Source organism: Lithobates pipiens, unplaced genomic scaffold (assembly GCF_037356315.1).
Source record: "Lithobates pipiens isolate NorthernLeopardFrog02 unplaced genomic scaffold, aLitPip1_a1.2 Scaffold_25, whole genome shotgun sequence".
NCBI lineage: Eukaryota > Metazoa > Chordata > Amphibia > Anura > Ranidae > Lithobates > Lithobates pipiens.
Genome location: NW_027507787.1, coordinates 242,429,419 through 242,451,217, shown reverse-complemented (window position 1 = coordinate 242,451,217; position 21,799 = coordinate 242,429,419). Strand labels below are relative to the sequence as shown.

The 21,799-nt window shown below is 44.4% G+C and overlaps 1 protein-coding gene across 3 annotated transcripts in view; it reads right to left on the bottom strand.

The window, feature by feature from the left end:
* The window catches only part of CRTAC1 (cartilage acidic protein 1), a 1,115,778-nt gene that overhangs the window by 236,599 nt on the left and 857,380 nt on the right, over nucleotides 1-21,799 (bottom strand). For all 3 annotated transcript variants that reach the window (XM_077455715.1, XM_077455716.1, XM_077455717.1), the window contains exon 7: nucleotides 7,345-7,490. In XM_077455715.1, coding sequence (XP_077311841.1) covers nucleotides 7,345-7,490 — 146 coding nt within the window. The remainder of the gene's footprint in view (nucleotides 1-7,344; nucleotides 7,491-21,799) is intronic.

Genomic DNA, 21,799 nt, shown 5'->3' with positions numbered 1-21,799 from the left:
CCCCCCCTCCCCCCACACACACACGCATTTTACAATGGTTTTGCATAAGAAAGAACTCCGCACTGTAAATCAGTAAAGAAAAAAAAGAGGAGGAGGAGGAGGAGGAGGAGGAGGGTGACCAGCGACGATTCTTCTGTGATCTTTATTTACTGAAATCAGCGAACTGTATTTGGGCGCGTTTCACTATATATCTATATAACCGCTTTATTTCCAGGAACATTTTTTGAGGGTGAATTTAACCAGTAAAAAGCAAACGATCGCTCAACTAAACTAAATTATAATATATAAATTAAATTATTAACTAAATTATTATTATTATTATTATTATTATTATCATACACGATTTATATAGCGCCAACAGTTTACGCAGCGCTTTACAACGTATAAGGGGGGGCAATTCTTATTAATTATTATTAATTATATTATTAATAATTATATTATTATTTAATTATTATTAATTTAACAGACCGCCGAGCCGCTTTGTGGACGGCTTATTGCGATAACTAGGACATCATAATTCCGGATTTCGCCGCAACAGATGTAAATCAAAAAACGCGTACCTGTTCAAGATTGAATTAACCCCCCTCCCCCGGAACTAACATGGATTTGATGCTTTGGTTAATCATGGATTAAATACAAGATAGACACCAAATGCCATCCCATAATGTATGTGCATATCATTAAAGCCAGGATCTGTTTTTATTAAAATCCGCAATGATCTGCTACAAAGGAAATAAAACGGCTACAGTGTAACCTCTGATCACACAGCAGCATAAATATCCACACAATGCTACATTATTACATCACTCAGCAGGTTTGTTACAAATATTACAAATATATGATGACAGATCCAATAAACTGTGGTTGCAGTAACATGTGTGTTTAACCACTTGCCCCCCCCCCCCCCCACGCCCGGAAGGTTTTACCCCCCCCCCTTTTTCTGTTTTGCTATTCAGCACTGCGCTACTTTAACCACTTCAGATTTTACCCCCTTCCTGACCAGATCGCTTTTTGCGATCCGCCACTGCAGTGGCTTTAACTGACAATTGCGCGGTCGTGCGACGTTGCACCCGAACAAAACTGACGTCCTTTTCTCCCCCACAAATAGAGCTTTCTTTTGGTGGTATTTGATCACCTCTACGGTCTTTATTTTTTTTTTTTTGCGCTATAAACAAAAAAATAAAGAGCGACAATTTTGGAAAAAATATTTTTTTACTTTTTGCTATAATAAATATCCCCCAAAAAATATATATACATTTTTTTTCCCTCAGTTTAGGCCGATACGTATTTTTCTACATATTTCTGGTAAAAAAAAACCGCAATAAGCGATTATTGATTGGTTTGCGCAAAAGTTATAGCGTCTACAAAATAGAGGATAGTTTTATGGCATTTTTTATTATTATTTTTTTTAGTAATGGCGAGCTGCAATTTTTATCAGGACTGCGACATTATGGCGGACACATCGGGCACTTTTGACACTATTTTTGGACCATTGTCATTTATACAGCTATAAAAATGCACTGATTACTGTATAAATGACACTGGCAGGGAAGGGGGTTAAACACTAGGGGTCGATGAAGGGGTTAAGTGTGTCCTAGGGAGTGATTCTAACTGCGGGGGGGGGGGGGTGGGCTACCTAGGACATGACACAGATCGCCTCTCCGGATGACGGGGAGCAGTAGATCTCTGTCATGTCACGTGGCAGAACAGGGAAATGCCTTGTTTACATAGGCATCTTCCCAGTTCTGCGGCTCCCGGGCGCGATCGCAGGCCCCCAGGCGGACATAGAGTCCACAGGACTCACTGGCGTGGTCACGTGGTCACGCTGTACGTGGCGGGCACGCGGTGGTTAACTGGTATTTGGGCAGTCATGCAGAGTGCAGAGTGCATGAGCATCTTGAGAAATGTAGTTCATATATGTAGAGTGTGTATATATATATATATATATATGTGTATATATATATGTATGTATATATATGTGTATATGTATATATATATATATATATATATACATATGTATGTATGTATGTATGTATGTATGTATGTATATATATGTGTATATGTATATATATATATATATATATATATATATATATATATATATATATATATATATATATATATACCCTGTTTCCCCGAAAATAAGACCTAGCGTGATTGTTGGTGATGGCTGCAATATAAGCCCTAGTTAAAGAGGAGGGCCGGTTTAAAAAAAAAAAATGTAAAGCCAGCAGCTGCAAACACTGTAGCTGCTGACTTTTAATAAGCACACTTACCTGTCCAGGGCGCCCGCGATGTCAGCCGCCCGAGGCTGACCCGTCCCTCGGTTTCGGGTCCCGGCACCGCCATTTTGGCTAAGGGAAACAGGCAGCGGAGCCTTGCGGCTTCACTGCCCGTTTCCTACTGCGCATGCGCGAGTCGCACAGCGCTTTGTGAATGGGGCGCGCTGTGTTCTGGGACACACAGTTCCCAGAACACAGCGCGACCCATTACCCAGAAGACGCCGCATGGAGGAGAGAAGAAAGAAGATCTCCGCGGAGGAGGAAGAGGCAGATTAGGATGATGTGCCTAGCAACAGGCATTTTTGGATTTTTTTCTCATTTTTTATGTATTTTTTTTTCAGGGTGGCCCTCCACTTAAAAGTCCTTGTAGATCTTATTTTCAGAGTAGGGCTTATTTTTGGGGAAACAAAGAAGGGCTTATTTGGGAGGTAGGGCTTATATTGCAGCCAACACCGACAATCAAGGGTATATATATAATTTATATATATATATATACATATATATATATATATATATATAAATAAATAAATATATATATAAATATATATATAAATAAATATATATATATATATATATATATATATATATATATATATATATATATATATATATATATATATATATATAGATATATATATATAGATATATATATATATCTATATATATATATATATATATATATATATAAAATGTTTGGGGTTTATAAGTAATTTTCTAGCAAAAAATACTGATTTAAACTTGCAAACAAAAAGTGCCAGAAAAGGCCTGGTCTTCAAGTGGTTAAAACAAAAAGCCAAAAAACATTTAAAGAGGAGGGCCGTTTAAAAAAAAAAAAAAAAAAAAAAAAAGTCAGCAGCTGCAAACACTGCAGCTGCTGACTTAATCAGCCCACTTACCTGTCCAGGGCGCCCACGATGTCAGCCGCCCGAGGCCGACCCGTCCCTCGGCTCTCGGGTCCCGGCGCCGCCATTCCTTGTAAGGGAAACAGGCAGTGGAGCCGTACGGCTTCACTGCCCGTTTCCCACTCCGCATGCGCGAGTCGCTCAGCGCTTTGTGAATGGGACGCGCTGTGTTCTGGAACACACAGTTCCCAGAACACAGCGCGACCCATTACCCAGAAGACGCCGCACGGAGGAGAGAAGAAAGAAGATCTCCGCGGAGGAGGAAGAGGAAGATTAGGATTATGTGCCTAGCAACAGGCACTTCTGGTAAGTAAAAAAAAAATGTTTTTTTCATTTTTTTTTTTTTTTTTTGATTTTTTTGTAATTTTTAATATTTTTTTTTTTTTCAGGGTGGCCCTCCACTTTAATATAATTTTAAGCAGCACATAAAAAAGCATGAGCATGATTTATAATGCAGAGAGATGTTTGTATTTTGTGTCGTTCTACAGTGCAAGTTGCAGGGCGTTGCGTCGGTGCATTTGTGTGGCATATACAATGAATGGCACTGTAACACATCGCAGTGTGCCTAATGTATGAACGGGCGTGGTTTAGAGCACATTCACACCGCGGCTGCTGGTCTGCACTGTGAAGGGAGCGATGCCGTTGCGTCGTAAATGACGCATCACGCGGTTTACTTTTATTTTTCTATACCAAAATGTCACAAAGTAACATTTCATTTATCTTCATTCATCACAGCGGGTTGCGATACGGTATACTGCGTCACATCGTGCTGTGCATGGCCTACTTTTTTCACTCCACACCGCTGCCACGCAGCCACATAAACTTAATGGCTAAGTTCACCTTTCTTTTTTTTTTTTCTAAATTCCAGCTCCCCCTATGTTCCAATATACCAATACTGTACCTCTGTTGCAGAAAAAATAAAAAAAATCTTTTGATCTTTAAAGTATATATAAAAAAAAATAATACATACATATGCACCTTCTGTGGGACCAATAAGCATTTTATCCTCTGGACACATTTGTATATGCATTTTGTGTAAGTACAGCTATACAGTGGAACCTTGGATTAGGAGCATAATCCATTCCAGGAGAATGCTTGTAATCCAAAGCACTGGCATATCAAATCAAGTTTCCCCATAGAAGTCAATGGAAACTAAGATAATTCATTCCGCATTGACTTCTATTGCATGCAATACTGCATGTGGCCAGAGGTGGGTGGGGGCGCCAGAGAGCCTCGGAAATACTCAGAGACAGCTTGGCTGAACTCTGAACCCCTCGGAAAGGCTCGGAAACACTCAAGAACTGAGTATTTTTGAGTGTCTCCGAGTATTTCCGAGTGATTCCGAGTATTTCCAAACTGCTTCCAACCGTTCCGAGTGTCACCGGCGCCCCCGGCGCCCCCGCACCCCTGGCCAAATGCAGTACTGCACACCCCATTAGCTTGAATTATGCTTATTTTGCGAGACGTCACTCACAAACCGAGTCAGGATTAAAAAAAAAAAGTTGCTCGCCTTTCAAAATGCTCGTTAACAGCGTTACTCGTTAACCAAGGTTCCACTTTATAACCTTTGTAGCACCCTCTACCTTAGGTAGGTAGGTGCTAGAGTAATGTTTTTGTGTGTACTGCCAGTTCAGGTACATTTAGGCAAGACTAGCTGTGAGCTAGGCCCGTTTGTTTTTGATCTGGGGGCAGGGGAGGGGTATAGTGTAGCAGCAGGTGAATGACATGTTCTTCAGCTCTCTGGCACCTTCTTTTTTTTCCAGTGAGAAGGTTCTGGAAACAAGGCAGGGCAGAATGCTGGAGTGACATGGGGTGTATTTAGGAGCCCTGACCAATCCCCAACAAGGATTGGCAGGGGGCAGGCCCCCTATATATATCCATGGTCAGCCTGCTGGGGGAGGAGTTGTCGGGTGGTAGAACTGAGATGATGGCGTGTTAGGCTGTGGCGGCCCTTGAGGGACCCTCTTTCTGGGGGGGGGGGGGGTGACTTCAGGGCCTGGAGCTGGGGAGCTGGGAGGAAGCCTCTCTCTACACGGTCATTGAGAGGTGTCCTGGAACCGGAGGAGGGCAGTTGGGAGCACTGCCGGCAAGTCATTCAGGAGGGCTCAATGCCGGGGTCGGTGTTTGAGAAGCACAGTGAGAAGCTCTGGGAGAGACATGCCAGGATTGGATGTGGAGCCAGAGGGAGAGAATGTGGTGTTGTTGAAGTGAACAACACTGCAGTCAGGAGGGTTGGCAGGATCTGCACCGGACTTGCTGGGATCAGTAGTCCACCAAGTATCAGTTAGCACAACTATCCTTTTCACCTAAAATGGTTGCTACCACAGAGGGGACTGCAGACCCCCACCTGCAAGTGGCTACTAGGAAAACGTTAGGACTTATTCAGAGTGAGGCCTGGCCATGTGCTAATGGTGACAGGAATCTAGATTTGGACAGTGGAGGAAATCAAGTGATCTCAAGTAGTGTGCTGGAGCCTGGAGGAGATGTGACGCAGGAGAGACTGTCAATTTAGATCCAACTACATTTATTTCCACTAAGAAAAGATTCATCATTTGGGCATCCCATGTCCCTTTCCCCCATCCAAGTTTAATCCTTTAATAAAAACAACAAAAACAAGCAAGAGACTGTTCATTGACTGGAGAAAGTGTGCTTGAAATGGAAGCAGGGTGATGTGTGGATGTTGAAACACGCAGCGAGGCTGCAGATGGACACAGTGAGATGGATGGCACAGTGAGGCACAGTGAGGCTGCAGATGGACGCAGTGAGATGGCACGGTGAGGCTGCAGATGGACACAGTGAGATGGATGGCACAGGGAGGCTGCAGATGGACACAGTGAGATGGCACAGTGAGGCTGCAGATGGACACAGTGAGATGGCACAGTGAGGCTGCAGATGGACACAGTGAGATGGCACAGTGAGGCTGCAGATGGACACAGTGAGATGGCACAGTGAGGCTGCAGATGGACACAGTGAGATGGCACAGTGAGGCTTGCAGTTGGCACAGTGAGGCAAGCAGATGGGCACAGTGAAGATGGGCATTGTTGACCCTCTTTTCCACAGTAGCTGCTGAATTTCTCACCCTAGGCTTATACTCGAGTCAATACGTTTTTCCATTTTTTGGTGGTAAAATTAGGTACCTCTGCTTATATTCGGGTCGACATATACTCGAGTATATACGGTATGTATCTTGTTTTTACATGATGTCATATACTATTCTCAATTTTTATTGATTTTAAAATGAAATAAAAATTACTACTTTTACTACCTGGTCTGCCTATTAAAGATCCACAAGGGGTATACCATGCATTGAGCACTAGGTTTTTGTTTCTATTGTTCAATATTGGATTGGACAGACCAGGTCTTTTCACTATACACCTACCAATTCCTCCTCTTTCTTAATCCCTCCCCACCTCCATCGATGAGCCTTCCCTCCCCACCTCCATCAATGAGCCATCTTCCCCACCTCCATCAATGAGCCTTCCCTCCCCACCTCCATCAATGAGCCTTCCCTCCCCACCTCCATCAATGAGCCTGCCCTCCCCACCTCCATCAATGAGCCTGCCCTCCCCACCTCCACCAATGAGCCTTCCCTCCCCACCTCCATCAATGAGCCTTCCCTCCCCACCTCTATCAATGAGCCTTCCCTCCCCACCTCCATCAATGAGCCTTCCCTTCCCATCTCCATCAATGAACCTTCCCTCCCCACCTCCATCAATGAGCCTTGGCTGCCCATGATCCTGTCACCGGTTCTCCTTGCTTGTACTACTTTTGGTCAGTCCCGACCAATGCCGACTCTGAACATCCCACAAGAGCTGCAGGTTTGGAGTTGCTCTGACCCAGTCGTCTAGACATAACAATTTGGTCCTTGTCAAAATCCCTCAAATCCTTACACTTGCCCCCCTTTTTTTTTAATGCTTTCAAAACATCAACATATAGGCACAACATGCTCACTTGCTGCCTTATATATCCCACCCACATTCAGATGTCATTGTAACGAGATAATCAATGTTATTCACTTGGTCGGAATGTTATGGCTGATCGGTGTGAACCTTTGTAGGCCAAGGTTAGAATTGTACGTTCATTTTACAGCGTCGACATGTCAAATAAACAGTATTTTTTTTTTGGTAAAGGCAGATATTTCTTCATGAATTCTTTCTTACCCGGAATCGAACTTTCCCGTTTGTGCTGGTCTGTAGGAACAGGCGGTGAGGTCCATTCCAGTTTCCATACACAATATCCACCTTTCCATCCCGATTGAAGTCAGCTAATGCAACCCCACGGCCGTGCTGATAGGTGTCATCCACCCCTGAGAGGAAACACAATGCAGACACAAAGGATGTCACTCTGTATTTTCACTTAACACAAAATAGGGCAAAGTCGTTTTTTTTTTTTTTTTTACAAATCCTGCAGTTTTAGTAAATTCATTTCATGGTGTGTCAGAGTTGCTGTAAGAAACATGATTATAGAAAAAAAAAAATGGAAAGAACCTGAGATTTTAGCAGTAGCACACACACAGCATCATCTTGCTGATCTCATACTTTATTTTCAGACTGGCTAGAAGCAAACGAGATTCAAAAAAACTTTTTTTTTTTTACAATTCTTATATAGGCAAGGGGTGTGGCCACCCGGTTATGTCACCCCGATGGCACCGCCCCTTGTGACATCACATCAGAAGGTGATAGAGTAGTCATTCCTGCGCTGCCTCTATTAGGTAATGGACCGTGGGACTGCTGCGTGCACCGGAGTGGATCAAACCGTATCCAATTAGTTATAACAGAGGGGTAGTTGGTGTCGCGCTGTTCCAATATCGCACACTAGTCGAAAAGGGGTTAAATCCCGATCTTCCTTCTTCATAAATGAGATAATTTAAAGTAAGAGGATATATAATCTTTTAATATTATTATAAGGATGACTATAATATTACTGAATTTACTGTTAGGTTATCCGTCCTATTCACATGTGGAGTGAAAATACAGTTGTATAGGATACCAACTGAATAACAAAGGTGGAAATGTGAGAACAAAAAGATGGAACTGGACTAAAATTGAAATTAAAGCGGAGGTCCACCCTAAAGTGGACCTTCCGCTCATTGGAACCCTCCCCCCCCTCCGGCGCCACAATTGGCACCTTTCAGGGGGGAGGGGGATGCAGGTACCTGTACAGTACAGGTATCTGCACCCACTTCCGGCGTAGATTCTGCAGAAGCCACGCCCCTTTCCGCAGAATCTACGCCCCTTTCCGCAGAATCTACGCCCCCTTTCCGAAGGTCCCCCCCGCTGCCTGCTGGGAAACACACGGATCCCAGAGACAGCGGGGACCGTCCTTATTGCGCAGCGCGACTCGCGCAATGCGCAGTAGGGAACCCGGGAAATGAAGCCGAAAGGCTCCACTTACTGATTCCCATACCCAAGATGGCGGCGGCAGCACCCGAGAGACGATCGAGAGATCGGCTTCGGGTGCCGACATCGCGGGCGCGCGCTGGGTGGGTAAGTGTCATTATTTTAAAAGTCAGCAGCTGCAGTATTTGTAGCTGCTGGCTTTAAAAAAAAAAAAAAAAAAAACGGCGGACTCTCGCTTTAAACCACACAAAGAAAATCAATTCAAAAAATATAAGCTATTGAAAAAAAATATATTAGTAAAAGCACTACAGGGGTGTCTAAGCCTAGATTACAGGCATGAAACCAAGTGCTTCTTCGATAAACTGTAAGCTGGGTATCGTCGTGATCAAGAAATATAGCTGGTACAATCTAGGGAATAAAAATTAATAAACACACTACAGAGTCGACTATGACTTAGGCTGTATAAAAAGGCCAAATATTAAACAGAATGTGAAGTGTGGCCACATCCAACGCCATCACCTAGGGGGCCTACAAAAATAGGTATAATCAAGAAAGTGCAAAAATGCTTAATATGATAAATATGCATAATCAGTGACAAAAATAAAGTGAATGAGTTCAAAATAACATTGAATCAAATACCTTCACCTAATAAATGAGCGTGATTCCATAAATGATGGTATCCAGAAAAAAACTAATTATTTCCGTGTGAAATAGTGATAATTTTAAAATAAATAAATGCCCTACAGAGCCTATGCATAGTAAGTGCAATTTAAAAAAAGTGCCAAGTGCATTATATATATCCATAAATACTAAACATTTATTAAAATGAAAATATTATATCAGACAATGTATATAAAAACAAAAAGTGACACGTAAACATGCATATAATCACATAATAATAAACGTCCTGCAGGGTTTATATCATATATATGTGACACCATAAACAGATCATTTGAAACGTAGTATCTATAACATGCCCCCTGTTGAAGTCCTTTGGGACGAAACGCGTAGGGGCGTAGGTTATCTCGTTCCCTGTATTGCTTTTTAATACATGATCACGTTTTTATATTTAATTTTCTGTTTTTGTTTATGCTGGTTTTATGCCAATAAACAGTCAGTTTATATTCTTTCAAACCTACACTATGGGAAGCCGTTTTTCTTTTCTATTTTTTTTATATGATTTTTTTACTACGAGTCTGGCTCTACACATTGCCTCACTACTGGTGGGAATTGCCCTTTCTTTGCCCCTCCATCTTGTGACTCCTGGAGAGAAGGATCGGAGCTTCTGCGGTACTACAGACCTGGATCCAGATTCCCTGGTGGGTCCGAGGATAGGATCTACGTAAAGGATCTACAGTGGCAGACGGATGGGTGTGGTCCTTGTTTTCAGCGCTACATTGTAGTTTTTCTGTTTGTATGAATTTGGTCACATTCGTGTGTAGGTGCTTTATTATTACTATTATTTTTTTCTCTTTCTAAGGTTAGCGCAATATATTTCCTCTCCTCATTCGTGCCTAATAATAGGTTCATAGTTCTCAGCAGGGATGAGCTCGGGTGCGCTGGGAGATGAGCTCATGCCTAACCCCCGGTACAAAGGAACCTTGGTTAACAAGTAATGTGGTAAATGAGCGTTTTGAAAGACGAGCAACTTTTTTTTTTTTATTATTCTGACTCGGTTTGCGAGTGCTGCCTCGCAACACGAGCAGAATTCAAGGTAATGGGGTGTGCCGTACCGCATTTGGACCGAGGTGCGAGGGCGCCGGTGACACTCGGAACAGCTCGGAGACGTTCAGAAATAATCCGTTCCCGAGTGTTTCCAAGCCTTTCCGAGGCTTTCTGAGTTCAGCCGAGCTGTCCCCGAGTATTTCCGAGGCTCGTCGGCGCCCCCCCCCCAGCTCTGGCCACAAGTGGTATTGCATGCAATAGAAGTCAATGCGGAACAAATTACCTTTGTTTCCATTGACTTCTATGGGGAAACTCGCTTTGATATGCGAGTGCTTTGGATTACAAGCATTCTCCTGGAACGGATTATGCTCATAATACAAGGTTTGGGGCATCACAGTGGTGTAGTGGTTAGCACTCTTACCTAGCAGTAAGAAGGGTCACTGGTTCGAATCCCAACCATGACACTACCTGCCTGGAGTTTGCATGTTCTCCCTGTGCCTGCGTGGGTTTCCTCCGGGTACTCCGGTTTCCTCCCACAAACCAAAGACATGCAGGTAGGTTAATTGGCTTCTGTCCAAAATTGACCCTAGTATATGAATGGGGACCTTGGATTGTGGGCTCCTTGAGGGTAGGAACCAATGTGAGTGTGCATTGTACAGGGATGGGGACAATTGTAGACACTCACTCAGGTTGAACTGGATGGACTGGTGTCTTTATTCAACCTTACTAACTATGAAGGTTCTACTGTACTGAACAACTCAGACAACGCAATAAAAAGAAAAAAACAAAAAACCTGCATTGAGAACTCAAGGAACCCCAAGAAGTTACAAAATTTCCATAAATTAAATAGCGCTAAAGTGAGAAATCACTGATTAGTTATTAGGTCGCTGGAAGGGTGGAACGTCCCCAACAGTTTCCTGTCTGCCATTAAATATAACAAAAATCTGAAGAGAACATTTATAAATTCTGCGGGGTTGATAGAAATAAAAAGCAGACGTTTCCTAAAAACACAAGTCTATGAGAAGTAAAATATTCCGCCCACGTTGTTTCAAAATACGTTTTCGGAGGATAATGTCGGCGAGAAGGTGCTACACCGCGGAGACACTGCCGGTGACTCATGAGCGGAAAAGAAGGATAATGACTGTACACAGAGCTAATGTTAGAAATGTGGAAAAAATTATGCGCACTCCGTTTGTTGCTCTTAAAATTTCTTACTTTTATTGAGTAGCCACGATGAACAAAACGCAGATTAAGTCAGTTGACGTGTTTCAGCCCATAAGGCCTTAGTCATAACCTAATGTTAGAAATCATGGGTCCCCATACAGACAGACCCCCGTCTGCGAGCCCTCCTCCCTTCCAAAACCCAAAACAATATTTTTGAGAAAATACCCTAAAATCATTGTTAGCGGTAATGATCGATCATGAGCGGAAAAGAAGGATAATAACTGCACACAGGGCTATTGTTAGAAATGTGGAAAAAATGATCCACACTCCGGTTGTTGCTCTTAAAATTTCTTACTTTTATTGAGTAGCCACAGTGAACAAAACGCAGATTAAGTCAGTTGACGTGTTTCAGCCCATAAGGCCTTAGTCATAACCTAATGTTAGAAATCATGGGGCCCCATACAGACACCCGTCTGCGAGCCCTCCTCCCTTCCAAAACCCAAAACAATATTTTTGAGAAAATACCCTAAAATCATTGTTAGCGGTAATGATCGATCATGAGCGGAAAAGAAGGATAATAACTGTACACAGGGCTATTGTTAGAAATGTGGAAAAAATTATCCACACTCCGGTTGTTGCTCTTAAAATTTCTTACTTTTATTGAGTAGCCACAGTGAGCAAAATGCAAATTAAGTCAGTTGACCTGTTTCAGCCCATAAGGCCTTAGTCATAACCTAATGTTAGAAATCATGGGGCCCCATACAGACAGAACCCCGTCTGCGAGCCCTCCTCCCTTCCAAAACCCAAAACAATATTTTCGAGAAAATACCCTAAAATCATTGTTAGCGGTAATGATCGATCATGAGCGGAAAAGAAGGATAATAACTGCACACAGGGCTATTGTTAGAAATGTGGAAAAAATGATCCACACTCCGGTTGTTGCTCTTAAAATTTCTTACTTTTATTGAGTAGCCACAGTGAACAAAACGCAGATTAAGTCAGTTGACGTGTTTCAGCCCATAAGGCCTTAGTCATAACCTAATGTTAGAAATTATGGGGCCCCGTACAGACAGACCCTGTCTGACAGCCCACCCCTTTCCAAAACCCAAAACAATATTTTTGAGAAAATACCCTATAATCATAGTTAGAGGTAACGATCGTTCACTGGGGTTGATTTACTAAAGGCAAATAGACTGTGCACTCATTTTCCTCAATAAATGTAGTGAAGCTTCTCTTTGTGAAGTAGGTGTGTGGGTGCAGGTGTATAGTAGACATGTGCACTGCCGAAAAATTCATTCACTTTCATTTCATTCGTTTTTTTTTTTTTTTTTGGTCATGAGTTATGATCGAAATTCGTAACTTCAGAAAAAATTCAAATTCGTTACGTTCTATTCGTTTAGATGCGGTATTCGTTATTTCGATAATTTGTAGCAATTCAAAAATATGAAAATCCGAAAATTCGAACAATCCCAAAATCCAAAAATTGGAAAGAATGAAAATCCGAAAATTCAAAAATCAGAAATAATAACTAACTAACTAAATACAGCCGGTCCCCCGGGTTATAAACAAGATCGGGTTCTGTAAGTTTGTTCTCAAGTTGAATCTGTTTGTAAAGCCTCATACACACGATCGGACTTTCCGCAGACAAAACCTCGGACTTTTGTCCGACGGCGTGTGCCTGGATTTTGTCTTGCACAAAAACGGCAAGGAACTGTCGGCCAACAAACACGAACATAGTGAGGTACTACGTGTTTTTTCAGCTTTTTAACGCCACCCTTTGGGCTCCTTCTGCTAATTTTGTGTTAGTAGAAGTTTGGTGGATGTTGATTCCCACTTTTCATTTCTCGCTTTTCATTTCACGCTTTTCAGTTTTGTTCTGAACGGCCGTTCGTCAATCAGCCATGTTGCAGAATCACAGGAGATAACGTGTTATTTATTATTGGCCTTGGAGTTATTGCTTTGACCCAAGTCCAGTCCAGGAACAGGAGGAGGAGGATTTCTTGGACCAAAAATTGGTTGCTTTATTAATCATGACCAATTATGTCATATGCCTTTGCTGCGGGAGCTCCAGGAGAATAATCTGGATGATTTTTGGAATTATCTTCAGATGACAGACCCCTGCTTTCACCAACTCTTGGCATTGTTGACTCCCCTATATTAAGAAGCAGGACACATGCATGAGGCTTTTTTTTTATTTTTTGGTTGCATAATAATGATTTGATTTGTTATATTTTCTATATGTTTGGATGCATAGAATGCACTTTTTGATTAAGTTCTATTGGCAGATAGCATGTCTAATTTTATTTGTTTTATTTTTTTAATGCACAATAAAAAAATTGTGTAGAATAATGCTCTGTACACATGACCACTTTTCCCTTTGGAATAAACTCTGATGCCCCGTACACACGGTCGGAAATTCCAACGGGAAAAGTCTGATTATGTTGTCGGAAAATCCGATCGTGTCTGGGCTCTAGCGGGCTTTTTCCGTCGGAATTTCTGCCGGAAAAAATTTGAGAGCAGGACCTAAAATTTTCCGACAACAAAATCTGATCTGACTTTTTCCGTTCGTGTGTATAGAATTCCGACGCACAAAGTGCCACGCATGCTCAGAATAAAATTGAGATCTGCGCTATAGCCGAATGACGGATGCTTTGCGGCGCGCTCTGTGATCAGCGAGTCTATGAGACTCGCCTGATCACAGATCGGAGCAAGGGATCGATCCCGACCCCTTACCACATGATCAGCTGTCAGCCAATGACAGCTGATCATGTGATCACAACAGAGCCGGTAATCGGCTATTTTTCTCCTCGCGCTGATAGCGCGAGGAGAAAAAAAAAGCCGATCACCGGCGGCCGTGAGAGGGACTTCAGTCCCAATCACAGCGAGCTGGGGCCAGCTCATCAGTGCCCACCTGCCCCCTGCCAGTGCCACCCAAGTATAGGAAAAAGTGCCACCCATCAGTGCCACCCATTAGTGCCCATAGTGCCACCCATTAGTGCCCATAGTGCCACCCATCAGTGCCCACAGTGCCACCTATCAGTGCCCACAATCTGCCTCAACAAACAGTGCTGCACCTCAGTGCCACATATCCATGCCCATCAGTGTCATCTCCCAGTGCCCATCAGTGCCGCCCATCAGTGCCCAGCAGTGCCACCTATCAGTGCCCATCAGTCCCATCTATCAGTGGTACCTATCAGTGCCCATTAGTGCCACCCATCAGTGCCATCTTATCTGTGCCCATCTTTGCCCATCAGTGCCGCCTTATCTGTGCCCATCAGTACTGCCTTATCTGTGCCTATCGGTGCCATCTTATCTGTGCCTATCGGTGCCATCTTAACTGTGCCTATTAGTGCCCACCAGTGCAGCCTATCAGTGCCTATCAGTGCAGCCTCATCAGCGCATTTCAATGAAGGAGAAAAATGACCTGTTTGCAAAATTTTATAACAAACTATTAAACATGATTTTTTTTTTTTTGCATCTTTTTTTGTTTGTTTAGCAAAAAATAAAACTCCCAGCTGTAATTAACCACCTCGCGCCCGCCCTATAGCCGAATGACGGCCGTAGAGCAGGCGCGTTCGTTCGGGTGGTCGTCCCTGGACGTCCTGATGTTTTCTTCCGCGATGCCCCGGGGACAGGCAAACACAGATCGCTGTAAACGGCCAATCACAGCGGCCGTTTACAGCGTGATCGGCGCGTCCAATGGGAGATGATCTCATATCACACAGACATCGTGAGAGGGGAGAGATGAACGGCTGCAGCGGCAGCCGTTCTGCCTCGAGTTAAAAAAAAAAAAAAGTAAAAAAAAAAAAGTGCCATCCTCCCCCAGCAGTGCCATCTGCCCCAGTGCCATCCGCCCCAGTGCCATCCACCCCAGTGCTACCTGCCCCCAGTGCCATCCACCCCAGTGCTACCTGCCCCCAGTGCCATCTACCCCAGTGCTACCTGCCCCCAGTGCCACCTGCCCCCAGTGCCATCTATTGTCAGTGCCATTTGTTCCCAGTGCCATCTGTCATCAGTGCCACGTATAAGTGCCATCTGTCATCAGTGCCACGTGTCATCAGTGCCACATAGTGCCATCGGTCATCAGTGCCACGTATTAGTGCCATCTGTCATCAGTGCCACGTATCAGTGCCATTTGTCATCAGTGCCACCTGTCAGTGTCACGTGCCATCTGTTGTCAGTGTCACGTGTCATCAATGCCACTTATCAGTGCTGAAAGCTGAAAATTGGTCTGGGCAGGAGGGGGGGGGGGGGGGGTTTAAGTGCCCGGTAAGCAAGTGGTTAAGATTCGGATTCTCCAACAGACCCGAACTCCGCACAGAGTGGAAGCCCGATGAGAATCACAGGCCGAGCGCAAAAAAAAAAAAAAGAGAAATGAATATGATCAACTTCCATGATGACAAGCGTTCTCTCACCTTGAGAGGAAGTCACCTGCCGCCATCCAGAATAATGGGGAGCGCGGGCGTTCTCCCACATCTGTTGGTTTGATGGATGCCCCTTTGACAAGTCTTGTTAAACCCTTGCCATCATTCTGACTTTCAATTACCCGGACTTAGCATCCACCTCACTCGCTTCCCCATACATCCTCTCCGCACATATATCTTGCTTTCTACCCGGGCCCGGCTTCACTCCCCATTATTACCTTATCAAAATCGCCGTTTTTACCCCTGCTTACAGAAAACAAAATATTGTGCTGCCAAAAAACACATTTTTCTTTTAAAAAAAAGAACATATTACTGAGGGAAATGGGATTTTAATGAAAAGCCGAATTACATTTATTTTTTTATTTTTCTGAAATATGACCGCCATCGTTTTAATCAGTCACTTCTCCGTTCTTCTCCCCCAATGGCCTTCCTCGTTGCCTTGCGTTGAAAGGGAAGTTTTATATTTTTCAATCTGGGCCTAAGTAAAATGAATAAACAAGGTTCCCCCCCCCTGAAATATATTCTGTGCAGGTTCTGAGATAGAAGTCAGCAGCTGCGCATTCCGGAAAAGCGGTTGTTTGTATACTGTCACTGTCTGCCAAGGCCCGTGTCAAGCTGATTGATCGCAGGAAGACCGGTGGGAAAAGTCCATGATAGAGCTATAATTGATTGGGAGGCATGTTCTAGATTAGAAAATGGAAAATGAACTGTACATGCCAATGCCAAGTTTTTTTTTGTTGTTGTGTTTTTTTTTTGTTTTTGTTTTTTATGAGACTATCGCATACCTTTGTGCAGATCTCTGGTTTGCCTTTGAAAAGTTTAGTAAAATAAAAGTTATTACAGGGAAACGCCAACTAAAATATTGTTTTTAGGTCCTACAAATGTAAAAGGAAAAGCTTTTTAGGAAAAATAAAATAACCTTCCAGTTATTATTGGGACTATAGAAAAGAAGAACTCCTCTGGGCAAATAGCTAATTACACGGCTGATATACATTATTGGCTAGAGCAGGGGTAGTCAACCTCATAAAGACCAGGGCCAAGGACTTATGCCGCGTATACACACGACCGGACTTTTCGAGGGACTAGGTCCGACAGACTTTCGACGGAGGTCTGACGGACTTTCCGAATGAACGGACTTGGCCACACACAATCACACCAAAGTCCGACGGATTGGAACGTGATGACGTACGACCGGGACTAGAATAAGGAAGTTCATGGCCAGTAGCCAATAGCTGCCCTCGCGTTGCTGTTTGTCCGTCGGACTAGCATACAGACGAGCGGATTTTTCGATAGGAACTGGATCCGGCGGAGTTCCGGCGGAAAAATTTGAAACATGTTCCATTTCTAAAGTCCGTCGGATTTTTGCAAATCAAAAGTCCGCTGCAGCCCACACACACGATCGAATAGTCCGCCGGAATCGTTCCATCGGACCTTTGATGTCGAAAAAAGTCCGCTCGTGTGTATGGGGCATAATTCTTCCAAAACCTTCCGACTGAAAAAAAAACAAAAAAACTGTTTACTTACACAATAAAAATATGTGAATGCAAAATATGTATTGGAATGCTGGAAGGCTCTGGATGGGTCTAGGTGTCCCTGCAGGGTTATTGGGCAATGAAGGGAGTTTAGGGGGCTCTGCAGAAGACTTGATAGCCCTGTATGGCATGGAGTGTCTGTAGGGGCTGGGGAACTGTGTGGGATGGGTGTCTCTGGATGACACCCAACCCACACCCATTGGGTGTTAATGTGGGGCTGTGGGCTGGGTTGGGTTGGACTGACAACTGATGGGGCCCCCGGGCAATAGATTATGGGGCCCCCCTGGCAATCAGAAATTATGGGGCCACACAGTAGACACAAACACACACACACACACAGTATATAATCACACAGTATACACAGTCATGTTTCTATTGGCTGAGAAGGTACTGGAGAGGCGGGGCAGCTATAATCTCAAGATTTTTAAACCACTGTCACTGGGGGCTATTGGGGCTCTGAAGGGGGTTAGGGGGCTCTGCAGGAAACCTGGTGGCCCTTTTTGGGATGAAGTGTCTGTAGGGGCTTGGGAACTGCGTGGGATGGGTGTCTCCGGATGGGGCTGAGTGTCACTGTGTGGATATTGGGGTTCTCAAGAGACATTGGGGGCTCTGCATGAGACTTGGTGGTTCTTTATGGCATGAAGTGTCTGGAGGGGGAACTGTGTGGAATGGGTGTCTCTGGGTGGGGCTGGGTGTCCCTGTGGGGCTATTCAAGGGGGATAGGGGGGCTATTCAGCAGGTTTCGTGGCCCTGTATGGCATGGAATGTCTGGAGGGGCTGGGAAACTGTGTTGGATGGGTGTCTCTGGATTGGGCTGGGTGTCATTGTGGGGATATTGGGGCTCTGAAGGGGGTTAGGGGGCTCTGCAGCAAATTTGATGGCCCTGTATGGCATGAAGTGTCTGGAAGGGCTGGGGAACTGTGTGGGATGGGTCTCTGGAAGGGGCTGGGTGTCACTGTGGGGCTATTGGAGCTCTGAAGGGGGTTAGGGGGCACTGCAGCACACTCGGTGGCCCTGTATGACATGAAGTGTCTATAGGGGCTTGGGAACTGTGTGGGATGGTTGTCTCCAGATGGGGGTCAAGTGTCAATGGGGGTTCAAGAGTTGGTTAGGGGGCTATGCAGAAGACTTGGTTACCCTGTATGGCATGAAGTGTTTGGAGAGGCTGGGAAACTGTGTGGGATGGGTGTCTCTGAATGGGGCTAGGTGTCAATGTGGGGCTATTGGGGCTCTGGAGGGGATTAGGGTGCTCTGCAGAAGACTTAGTGGCCCTGTAGTGCATTACGTTTTTGGAAGGGGGCTTATGGAACTGTGTGGATTGGGTGTCTCTGGATAGGTATGGGTGTCACTGTGGGGGAACAGGGGTTCTGGAGGGGGTTAGAGGACTCTACAGAAGACTTGGTGGCCCTGCGGGGTATGATGTTTTTGGAGGGGGCTGCAGGAACTGTGTGGGATAGGTGTCTCTGGATTGGGCCGGGTGTCATTTTGGGGCTATTGGGGCTCTGAAGGGGGTTAGGGGGGCTCTGTGGCAAATTTGGTGCCCTGTATGGCATGAAGTGTCTGGAAGTAGACCTGGAAGCAACCTGGGAGGTTTATGAGTATTGAGGGCCTCTTGGGAGGTGCAAATTGTAAACTTAATACAAAAATAACTGTGGTAAACCAATAAGTTAAAATAGTTAAATAATGAAATATAAAACAGTGGGACATTACATTTTTTTTAGAGAGAGCTATGGGATCTGTGTTGGATTGGTGTCTCGGGGGGGGGGGGGGCCTGGGGGTCTCTCAAGGAGAATGGGGACTTTGGAGCAGCACTGTGGGACACTGTTGGAGCTTGCTAGCACTATAGGGGGCTAGAGGCTCCTCAGTAGGCTGGGGGCACTGTGGAAGACCGGCCAGCACTGTAGGAGGTTGATAGGGGACTGTGGGGGCTGAGGACTCTCATTGGGCCTGGGGGCACTGTGGAAGACCGGCCAGCACTGTAGGAGGTTGATGGGGCACTGTGGGGGCTGAGGACTCTCATTGGGCCTGGGGGCACTGTGGAAGGTTGAAGGACTGTAGGTCACTATGGGAGGTAGGAAGGACTGTTGGAAGTTGAGGGGTACCATAGCTCACAATGTGAGGTAGGGGGCACAATGGGACCTGGTCTTTCTCTATGTTATTCTAAAAATAGAAATCATATTCAGATACTCTATAAAGGGTTAACTGCACTGACGTAAAAAGAAAATTAGCGGGAGTCCATTGTCACTGTTGATCCAACAAGACAGGCTTATTTTTATAATTTAAACCATTATTTTTGTATTAGATATACAAGTTGCACCCTAATGAGCTTGTTGACATGTCTTAGAGCCGACAGTTACAATTATTGAAGTCTGGAAGTTTCTAATCATAATAATGAGGGAAATAAAAAACTAAAAGTGCTGAATAGAAGATGAGACAAGTAAAAAGTGGAGTCTTAGGCCGCGTACACACGCGGGGACTGTTCGCCCAACTTTGTCCGCTGAACAGTGTTTCGGCGGACAGTCTGCTTGTGTGTGGGCTTTCAGCGGACAGTTTCAGCGAACAGTCCGCTGAACAAGGTTTTTCGGAAATTCCGAAAAACTGTCCGCTGAAACTTTGTTTCAGCGAACAGTCCCCTCGTGTGTAGGCTTGTTCGTCAAACTAAGTTCCGCGCATGCTCAGAAAGGATTTACACGCCAAAGTTTGCATTGCAGTGTATAGGACGTCGTTTTCTAGTCCCGTCGTACGTGCCGTTCACGTCATCACGCACGGTTTCAGCAAACTGTTCGTTCGTCGTGTGTGGCCATGTCCGTCCATGCTAATTTTGAGCGGACTGTTTGCTGAAACTGTTTGACGGACAAAGTTGGGCGAACAGTCCTCCCGTGTGTACGCGGCCTAAGTGATAATAAAGGCAGGCAGAATATCAGATTATTTATTTCAGAACATACAGTATGGCTGGATCTGGGAACGTTTGCATGTCTGCAGGCTTCCCCCAATGCCTCCTACCTGTACCTACTCATAATGACCAATTGATTGGCTGGTATGGATATCCTGGCTGGTCGCCATTGTCGTCCATTCAACCCCAAAGCCTCCTGCCAGTACCTACTCATAGTGACCAACTGATTAGCTGGGATTAGATGGTCCCCATTAGTCACCATTGTCCTCCATCCCACCTCAATGCCTCTATCCAGTACCTACACATAGTGACCAATTGATTAACTGAGATGGATTTTCCTGGCTGGTCTCCATTTCCCCCCAAATACCACCTACCAGTACCTACTCATAGTGAGCAATCAATTGACTTTGATGGATTCCCCTGGCTGGTCACCACTGTCCTCCATCCGACTCCAAAGCCCCCTGCCTGTACCTACTCATAATGCCCAATTGATTGGTTGCGATGGATTCCCCTGGCTGGGATGGACTACCCTGGATGGTCACCATTGTCCTTCATCCCACCATAATACCTCCTGTATATCCCTACTCCTAAGAAACAATTGATTGTTTGGGATAGATTTCCCTGGCTGGTTGCTATTGTCCTGCATTCCACCCCAATGCCCCTTGCCTGTCCCTACTCATAGTGACCAATCGATTGTATGGGATGGATTCCTCAAGCTGGTAGCCATTGGCCTCCATCCCACCTCAATGCCCCCTACCTGTACCTACTCATAGTGACCAACCCATTGTCTGGGATGGATTCCTCAAGCTGGTAGCCATTGGCCTCCACCCCACCTTAATGCCCCCTGCCTGTACCTACTTTTAATGCCCAATTGATTGGTTGGGATGGATTCCCCTGGCTGGTCACCATTGTCTTTTATCCCACCCCAATGCCTCCTGCCTGTACCCCATGACAACCAGTGCCTGCAGAGCTCCTCTTTTCCTCTCCACAGGCACAGATAACCAAGTTCAGCCCATACAAACTTCCATATTTGTAGAAAAATTTGTAAGAATAATCATTATTCATTGTCCACAACATAAAATTCTTGACTGACCACCATTGAAAGTCTGTGGGAAACTGTATAGCTTGTTATTACTAATTAGCACCTCAATGCCGTAATCATGGGTGACAAGTAAAAATATACAAATAACCAAAATAACCATACATGGCTTTAGTATGTTTTTTTTTTAAAACATCTTTTTAATATTAAATTTGTATGGATTCATAAATCTTTATATGAAAAATTGGCTTGTAGCCACATCCCATTAGATCTTAAGACAATGAAAGTAAGAAAAAAAAAATGGGGACTGTTTATAGGGCATCAAAGATCAACCACAGTATGTCAAAATGTATAATATTTTACTCTTATTTGGCTTAAAACTACCTATTGACATGAGGCTGAGCCATTCAACAAACGTGTCCACATACATATACATGGTACTAACATTTCCCATAGTACGAAACTACCTGGCCTCCATATCATCCATAACATCCAGAGCTATACTGTCCTGAGCATAGTCTCTGTATCTGACTTAGGAATCTCTGAAGTTGAAGAATAG